General features: G+C 47.8%; 1 protein-coding gene across 3 annotated transcripts in view; it reads left to right on the top strand.

The window, feature by feature from the left end:
• Ankrd29 (ankyrin repeat domain 29) overlaps positions 1–10000 on the top strand; it is a 52508-nt gene that overhangs the window by 34501 nt on the left and 8007 nt on the right. For all 3 annotated transcript variants that reach the window (XM_032885804.1, XM_032885805.1, XM_032885806.1), the window contains 3 exons: positions 5433–5531; positions 6642–6737; positions 7795–7893. In XM_032885804.1, coding sequence (XP_032741695.1) covers positions 5433–5531; positions 6642–6737; positions 7795–7893 — 294 coding nt within the window. The remainder of the gene's footprint in view (positions 1–5432; positions 5532–6641; positions 6738–7794; positions 7894–10000) is intronic.

A 10000-nucleotide genomic window follows, 5' to 3' on the forward strand; every position in this document is an offset into this window, starting at 1 on the left:
GTCAATCTCAGGTGTCCTTCCTCAGGAGCCACCCACCTTCTCTTTTGAGACAGTCTCTCCCTGGAACCTGGAACTTTCTATTAGAGGATCTGGTCAGTGAGTCACAGGGATTCCCTCCTTCCCCTCCCCAGCTCTGGGGTTAGAAGCACATGCCACCACACCCAGCTTTTATGCAGTGCTGAAGTTCAAACTCAGGCTATCATACTTGTCCACATACGTGCACACTTGCACACATACCCATTCTGACCTCTATGGGCACCCATCTTCGCACATACACATACACACACACACACACACACACACACACACACACATACACAATACACACCTCACACAAGACACAACACACATACTACACAACACACAACCACATGCTATACAACACACAATATACATAACATACATGTACAATACACACACAACACACATATACAACACACACATGCACACACAAATCACATACACCACACATATACAATATATAACACGCACAACACACATACACCATTCTGCGGAGTTCTTCCATTAACATCTTTAACAAGACGCTAATGGAGTAGCTGAGAATCCCTCATATGACATTTGATGTGATGTCAGGGAGTCAGCACTGTAGAAAGAATGGCTTCTCCTTATAACTTTCCCTCCTGAGAACTAAACAGACCTTTTTAGTGCTTTGTGCTGAGGAACTGTGATCGCAGAGCAAGCCACAGTCAGAACAGTGTCAGCTTGAGATGTTCCTTCCTGCTCCATAGGTCAAGAGTTGCAGGGATCATGGAAATTCATGGTCACCTGGGAAACTCGTTTGTGTTTCTTCCTCCACACGTCCTTCTCAAGGAGAACGTTTTTAATCAGTGGTGAATGTGTTCACTTAGCCATTGTTCTCTTAACCACATACTTGACATACTTCTCCCAGCTCAACTCACCCACATCACTAAAGCAGTCTTTTCTAGAGCGGCCAAGCCTGGCCTTGTTTTCCCAGCATTAGGCTGACTCTGATTCACTTGTCTACCTAGGCCTCCTCCTTTGCTTGTCAGTATTTCTACAGCATTTGATAGAAAGACCAGCTAGTGAGTGTATGCCCTAATGCAGTGGTTCTCAACCTGTGTCTCACAGCCCCTCTGGGGAGAGATCAAACAACCTTTTCACAGAGGATACCTAAGACCATTGGCAAACACAGATGTTTATATTACAATTCCTAACAGTAGGGCTGGAGAGATGGCTCAATGGTTAAGAGCATTGAATGCTCTTCCAGAGGTCCTGAGTTCAAATCCCAGAAACCACACGGTGACTCACAGCCATCTGTAATGAGATCTGATGCCCTTTTCTGGTATGTCTGAAGACAGCTATGGTGTACTTGATAAATAGATAAATCTTTAAAACAAAGACACAAACCCTTTATATTTAAAAAAAACACAATTCATAACAGTAGCAAAATTTCAGATATGAAGTAGCAATGAAAGTAATTTCTGCTTGGGGGCGGGGAGTCACCAGAACCTAAGAAACTGTATTAAGGGGTCTCAGCATTAGGAAGGTTGAGAACCACTGTCGCAACAGAAGCCTTCATCTGGACACAGAATTGCTGGAACCCAGAAAGTAGCGATTCTCTCGGGTTCCAAGCTTGGGGGCATGTGTGAAGTGGGAGAGACAAGAGCTTCCAGACTGGTATAGGATTCCAAGCACGTGGATACTGGAGCAGAGCCCAGAAGAACACTGGTGGAGGGCACTGGCCATCTCAGTCCCTCTGAACATGGTGGGCACTTGGAAAAGCCTGTTGACTACCAGAAAATACACTGTGACGTGGGCAAAGCACCAGGGAGGTCTGGAGGTCTGTGGCCCCCAATGGCCCATGATTGGAAACTAGAAGGGAGATGGAGAGTGGCTATGGAGCCAGCTCAAGTCTTCAGGCAGAGGTGCTGAAGTCAAAAGGCTACACAGGGAGTGAGAGAGTCTAGTTTTACATGATAGCGATTCCCTTTCCCTGGGCCTCAGCTGCTTTTCATTTGTAAACTCAAGATAGCAATGGTGACTTCCCTCCAGAATTGCTATGAAAATGATATAAAATATTCCCAGTGCCTGTGGGTTGGACTAACACTGGTAGCAAAGTTGTCTTGTTACCGTAGTTACTTGTGTCTGAAACTGGCCACCCCTCTAATAACAGAATTGGTCCCCGAGACTATGAGGGTGAAAACCTACAGAGGAAAATGGTCATGCCTACGGACTGGAATGCCATAGAAGCAGGGAAAATAGAGCATTTCATGTTTGTGTTCAGATCCTTGGGAACTGAGTGGGTTGCTGTCTTTTTCTAAGCAGGTTTTAGAAACCTATTTAAGATTATAGATTAGTCTCTAACATGAACGGTGTATATACCCCTCCACCTATAAAATGTATTAGATGTAGCCCAAACAGCAATAGATTTGGTAGGGAATGCAAAAGCTACCCTATTAGCTATCTGGTTGGCCCTTGAGTTTGTTCTGTAATTATCAGCCAGTGTTAAAACCTTCAGGTACAGGCAACACATCACGATTTATTGGGTTAATGTCTTATGCAGCCCTCGTACTTCCTGCTCTTTCCTTGGCCTCCAGTCCCCACGTGCCTATCATCTGTTTGTCCTCTTCCCTGTGATTACGGCCTGAGTCTAAATCTTCTTTCACTGGGTGTGGACACAATGCTAAACGTCAGCCACTGCCTCTGACTTTTCTTTCGTTTTTCTTCTTTAAACCTCCATATGCACATATACATACACATGCCCATGAGCCCTCATGTATATTATGAGCATACACCTGCCCATTCACACACACACACACACACACACACACACACACACACACACCCACAGAAAGAGAGAGAGAGAGAGAGAGAGAGAGAGAGAGAGAGAGAGAGAGAGAGAGAGATCTGTGGAGTGCATAACTTCCACTTCACACTGATTTGTTCCACTTAAAACATTTTTAAACAATTTTTTGTCTAGAAGTGGTCACAAGTATTTAAATATCTTTTTGCCCATTCCAATTCACTCCAAAAATCCCAGAAAAGAGAAACAAATTGACTTGTATTCCACCTTTATCATGAAAAGGAAGGCACTGGGAGTGGTGATACATTTATTCCCAGCACTCAAGAGGCAGGAGCAAGTGGACCTCTGTGAGTTCATAGCAAGGTCCAGGACAGCCAAAGAGAGGACTCTCTTAGTCACCTAGACAGCAAATGGTTGGACTTGACAGTATGATCGGACACATACTCTCTGGGTTTCCATGTCAAATCTGGAGAAGTGGTCATTAATACTGCGATACACCAGAGACCCCACATGTCCTTAGCCAGTCGGTAGGGCCTGGCTACTCCCTATCCAGTTTTGGTATGGGGTCTTCAGGAGACTTGGTAAATGAAATCCAGAGGAAGAGCTCCAGAAACCGGAAGTCTAATCAAGGGTTTGCGCTGTTCGTGGTAAACAGTGCTCAGCTCCAGCAGCCTTTTCTAAGCATCTGGGATCGTTGTGTTCACCGCCTTTGCATGTGCTTGGTCCCCAGTAGTGTCTGCAAGGTCACACGTTTGCAGAAGATACTGAGGCTGAGGGGCACGGTCTCACAAGCAAGAAATGCTGACTGGGTGTTTGCTGCTGTTCTTTCCAGTCAAGGTGATAGATCCGAGCATTGCCGTGACTGTTATAAATTGACAGTGCTGATAATTGTTGTCAATGGGAATGTCTTTTCTATGGGCAATTTTACTAAAAAACAACCTTTGACAAGCACACTCACAAGGCAGCCCATCTCCCTTCCCTGGCTGCCCTCTGGTGGAGACATCCACAAAGGACAAAACAGACCCAGAGCAGGCAGGAACTCAGACCTCTTCTGTTGTCTCTGTCTAGAACCATATGCCAAGGCACCCTCACTCTGCGTGACACACCACACCTGTCCATGGCACTGAAATGCATGTTTGTCCTGCTACCTGGCAAAATCCTGGTCTTCCTTCAAGGCCCAACTGAGCTATGACCCCATCTATGAGTTTGACCAAAGTTGGTCCCTTCTCCTAGGCCATGGGCACACTTCTCATTCACCCTCACGTGCAATTGTACAGGAATCTCAACCTTATCTCTTCCTCTAGACTTTCCTTTGAAAACAGAGACAAAATGAATTTGAGAAATCAAAGGAAAAATTGTGGAAGTTCTTTTATAAATAATAAGCAATTTTTTAGTTTGTACTTTTAATGTGTGCTTTTAATACAAATTGTACCTTGTTAATGATAACATCCACCCTCAAGAGTGGATCCAGGGGCTGGAGAGATGGCTCAGTGGTTAAGAACACTGACTACTCTTTCAGAGGTCCTGAGTTCAAATCCCAGCAACCACATGGTGGCTCACAACCATTCGATCGATGCCCTCTTCTGGTGTGTCTGAAGACAGCGACAGTGTACCTACATACATGAAATAAGTAAATATATATATTTTTTTTAAAAAAGAGTATATCCAGGAGACCAAGAGCAGTGTAAAGGAAGCATGAAGCAGGCTCGGCGTCTTTAGCCCTCTGTTCTTTGTTTGAGGTCCTCCTTCCCCACCTCTACCAAGACATAGACACCAACATTCTCTTTACCTCAGATCCTCCTGGCCTTTCAGTTTGCTGTTTTCAACTACCCAGCTCGAAAGTCCACCCTCTGATCTTTGCCAGAATGGCAATCTACGGAGACTGTGCTCCAACATCAGTTGGTATGCTTGGATTGAAACTCCTCCTCCCTACGGCAGAAGATGTGACTTAGTTTATCGTTGTATCATCTCACTCTTTAGTCCTCATTCCCATCGGTAGATGGTAATCCAGAGTCTCGGGATATATTAGCATGATGGCTTCAGTTTTTCCAGTTCTGGATCCTCCACCCTCTTCCTGATCTTCTTTCCAAAAGAGAACTCATTCTCAGATATCAGGCTACCAGTCAGGTATGGGGGAGGGGGACACCTTTCTGAATCTGTGTGGCCTTTCTGGTCCTGGAGCGCACTGGTTCCTGGAGATTCCCCATGGACCCAGCCTATAGGGTAACAGAGTGCTTGCTTACACGCAGGAAGCCTTGGGTTCAATATAGTGCTACATAACGTAGTATGGTGGTGTAATTCCAGCACTCCCTAGGTAGAGGCAGGGGATGCGAGGATTCTAGTCATCTTCTAGTCATCGGCTATATATTGAGTTTGCATCCAATCTAAAGTACTTGAGATTCTGTCTCTAAAGAGAAGTGGGGAAAGACCGTTTGTATAAGACAAGTTCGGCATGAACAGTGTGAGGTCGCCCAGGCACGAACGCCATCCCGTGGTCCCAGGTTCACCGCTCAGCCTTGTCTCTACCCCTATTGGGTACGCAGATCAGCTGGAGAGTGGATCTTTCGGACTCAGAGAGCTGGTATTCCGAGTGCGTAGATGGGTGACTGGACGCCTGTTACACTGGCCACCTTCTTTTCCCCCACAGGATGGCACCGCGCCTCTGTGGATCGCATCCCAGATGGGTCACAGCGAGGTGGTGCGCGTGATGCTGCTGCGGGGAGCTGACCGTGATGCCGCTCGCAACGTGAGTAGACAGCGCCCCCACCTCCCACCTGCAGACTGGTCTTCCAACTCTGCTCTTGAGCAGGAAAACAAAGTTCAACTGAGCAGAGAGTTTGCAGGTGTGGTCAGCTTCTCCCTCCTCCATCTGATACGATTTCTGGAGGAGCTGGGAAGGGGTACGGATTACTTAACCTAGGGCATGAAAGGAACATGCAGGACCTATGAAGTGGATTCAGGCAGAGCCCCTGATGCACCCCGCTGCTCTCGCTGCTGCAAATCCCTGGGCATCATCCCTCAGGCATCTGCCCTTAATCCTGCTGGCTTGTAGCAGGCTGCCCAGAGGAGGGAGATTCGAAGGATACTAGGTTAAGAGCCTGGTGGCTCCTTGTGTCTGACATCTGTCCTTAGCACCTTTACAAAGGTGCCTATGAAGCCTAAGCTCAGGAAGGGGAAATATGAAGGCGCTGTTCCTGTTCCTGTCACCTCTGAGATCAGAAAACTCCCCTATCACACCCTTCTCCTCCTTCCCATTCCAGAGGCTCCTCTCCTGGCTGACTGAAGACAGCTCAGAAGCCGGCCTCCCAGCACCGCCATTGATGTGTTAAAGCAAACAGGAAACTGATGATTTAGAAAGTCTCTTTTTGAGCCAAATAATTAATGATCATTAAAGATGGATTTTTTTTAAGTTATCTATGCATTTTCTAAAAGAGTAATCAAATTTGTAGCCTATTCTTCCCGGGTTACCACCACCATACACAGGCAAATAAACACACTGGGCAGGTGAAGTCAAGACAGAATACAGTTCCAAGGCTGTAACAATAGCACACATAAATTATTAAAGACAGGTAAACAATCTCTGCTGAGTCATGAAGAGCAGAGGAGGCCTCTTGGGTCAATCAATAGCTTACATATGGTCCTGACGTCACCCTGTCCCTGACAGTGTTCTCCAGGCCTAGAGGTATGTCTGACTTAGCAGACAGCAGTCCCCCACTGTGGATGGCGCCCTCATGCAGAACCACTGCCCCTGTGCTCTAACCTGCCCTAGACTGAGACATGCTGATTTGTCAACTGACCTTAGTCCTCAGCCAGCACAAACATGTTAACAATAGTCCCTGTGTCCCCTCTGCTTCAGGATGGCACGACAGCATTGCTGAAGGCGGCCAACAAAGGGTATAACGATGTCATCAAGGAGCTGCTCAAATTCTCCCCTACTCTCGGTATTTTGAAGGTACGGCCTAAAAAGAAGTTATGCCATTCTGTCAAAATAAGATAGAGACTAGACAAGACATACTGGAGACTGAGAGAGAACTGGGTTGTCATCAGATGGGGGTCCATGGGTCCAGGTGGAATGGGGAGATGGTAAATAGCACAGTCTCCTCATACCTAGTCTTTAGGAACAAATAGTATAGTTGACGCTAAAGACAGGAAAGTGCACTATTGATATCGCTTTAGAAGCTTTGGGACATCAAAGGATACCCCGTGTCTCCATCATCCTCAGGAGAGACCCACTCTGCTTGGTTAATTTAAGTATCAAAATTAGCCACAAACATCTGGGAACCTCAGAAAACGTGTATCCGGAGACTGGAACTGCTTTGTTAGGTTTGAGTCATTTTGGATGGAAGTATTTCTGTGCTGCTGTGTACCCAGCACAGAGTCAGCAACTGCCCCCGTGAGTCACCAGGCGCACTGGCTCTGTGAACCTGCAGTTCCTACTGCAGCAGGCCAGTTCTGCCATCCCCAGGTATCCAGAGAAGCTGACAGCAAACAAATGTGGCTGCCATCCATAGTGGTAATTCATGGGTAATATTGATAACATTTTATATCTGGGTGTGTGCAATATAAAATGTGCAAAATAGTCTTCGCCTTCGGGACATAAGAGAAAAGCAGCAGTGGGTTAAGCTAACCCACGGGCAGCCAGCCGACTGTTTGTTAAATAGAGGGCACTGATTCTCTTCTAAGTTGACACTGTGGCATGGCTGTGCCCTTGGGATACATCAGGGCATACAAACCTTTTCCCTGGGATGACAGTGTATTATATCCACGCTGGAAACATTCCTTCGTTTCCACTTTTAGACCCCCTTCTTGCTAACATCTGATAAAGAACTGCTGGGCTCAGTATCGGTCCCCACCCCTAATAGTGCTGATGAGACTTTAGGAAGTAAGGGGGAAGACACCCGGGAGTAAGACTGTGCTGCTCTTGTCACTCACACAGTGTGATGAAAGCCGGGCAAAACCGCTGAGGGCTGGGCTCAGCTCCTGACACACGCTCTCATTCTCTCTCTTAGAACGGGACCTCGGCTCTCCACGCAGCAGTGCTCAGTGGGAATGTTAAAACAGTTGCCCTGCTCCTGGAAGCAGGGGCAGATCCAGCCTTGAGAAACAAGGTACTCACTCAACCTGTCCTGTAACCGCATGGGCATCTGTGTAAAGACCCCACCTCCTCACAAGGCGAGACAAGCATCTCACAGACGCCTGCCTCGATTTTCATAGTTAACACACAATAAGGGCACGCCGGGTTACAGTTATGGGTCATTCCTAGCCAGCACATTTAGACTCAGAGAATTGTGCTAAACCCATACTCATATGAAATGTGCAGACATTGGGGGTGAAAACGTAGCTCAATTGGCAGACTGCATGTGTAGCATGTAGGATCCCCCTGTCAGACATAAACCAGTAGTTAGTGGTAGTTCATAATTTTAAGGCCAATACTCAGGAGCTAGGGGCAAGGGATCAGAAGCTTACAATGGTGTGGCTTCCTGCTAAGGGAGAAGGCGGTGGTCACTGGTGTCGGTAAGTATGTGCTCTAGGAATGTCAGTGTCCTGGAAGCCTGCAGCCTTTCTGTCAGTCCCACCACACTTTCCCCCAGCACTCAGGGAGGTGGGGCAGGGAATTGCATCTTATGATTTACTAATGTATGCTTAGCGACTTGGTCAGGGGAACGTGCTATCAGTAGGATCGCATGTCACTGCTACATCACCAACCCATGTTTTCAATTATTCTAAATCCTTAGAGTTGAACCAAATTTGGAAGTCAGAGAGTTTTTAATCACAGTAGAAAGGTTTGTCATCGTATGTCCTCTTACTTGATGTCTGTCTTGTGTGCAGACTGGAAAGTTAAAGAGAAGCCCATTAGTTGTATTCGGACTGCCGTCACTGTGATAAAAATTAGTCATATAGGGAAGGAAGGGTTTATTTCAGCTCACAGCTCACAATTCCAGGTTACAGTTCACCATAGCTCAGAAGTCAAGACAGCAGGACTTCAAAGCATCTAGTGGCATCACACCCACAGTCGAGAACACATAATAATGAGTGCATTCGTATGTCACGTTCAGATCCTCTTCTTACTCAGTCCAGGTCCCAAGCCCAGAGAATGCCACCGCCCACTGTGGCATGGGTCTTCCCACCACAGTTAATCCAATTAAAGAGAAGTCTGTGACAGGCATGCCCACGGTCCAGCCGGATTTAGCAATCTCTCACTGAAACTCTCTTCATAGGTGATTCTAGGTTTGTAAGGTTGGCAATTGGAACTAGCCATGGAGGGCAGAGAGCATGTCATGTGCTCCCTTTGCCTGTATGCCAGCGCTGAGGGGGGTGGGGCAGGTGTCTTAGTCAGGGTTCCTATTCCTGCACAAACATCAGGACCAAGAAGCAATTGTGGAGGAGAGCGTTTATTCAGCTTACACTTCCATGTTGCTGTTCATCACCAAAGGAAGTCAGGACTGTAACTCAAGCAGGTCAGGAAGCAGGAGCTGATGCAGGGGCCATGGAGGGATGTTTCTTACTGGCTTGCTCAGCTTGCTCTCTTATAGAACCCAGGACCACCAGCCCAGGGATGGCACCACCCACAACAGACCCTCCCCCCTTGAACACTAATTGAGAAAATGCCTTACAGCTGCGTCTCATGAAGGCATTTCTGAAATTGAGGCTCCTTTCTCTGTGATAGCTCCAGCTTGTGTCAAGTTGACACACAAAACCAGTCAGTACAGCAGGATTGCTGGGGTTTGCTGTACCCCCAGCACTGAGGGGGGTGGGGCAGGATTGCTGGGGTTTACTGTACCACCCCAGGGCTGAAGGGGTGGGGCAGGATTGCTGGGGTTTGCTGTACCCCCAGCGCTGAGGGAGGTGGGGCAGGATTGATGGGGTTTACTGTACCCCCAGCACTGAAGGGGGTGGGGCAGGATTGCTGGGGTTTGCTGTACCCCCCAGCACTGAAGGGGGTGGGGCAGGATTGCTGGGGTTTGCTGTACCCCCCAGCACTGAGGGGGTGGGGCAGGATTGCTGGGGTTTGCTGTACCCCCCAGCACTGAAGGGGGTGGGGCAGGATTGCTGGGGTTTGCTGTACCCCCAGCACTGAGGGGGTGGGGCAGGGTTGCTGGGGTTTCTGTACCCCCAGCACTGAAGGGGATGGGGCAGGATTGCTGGGGTTTGCTGTACCCCCAGCACTGAGTGGGGTGTGGCAGGATTGCTGGGGTTTGCTGTACCCCCCAGCAC

The sequence above is a fragment of the Rattus rattus genome, chromosome 15 (assembly GCF_011064425.1).
Source record: "Rattus rattus isolate New Zealand chromosome 15, Rrattus_CSIRO_v1, whole genome shotgun sequence".
Taxonomy (NCBI): Eukaryota; Metazoa; Chordata; class Mammalia; order Rodentia; family Muridae; genus Rattus; species Rattus rattus.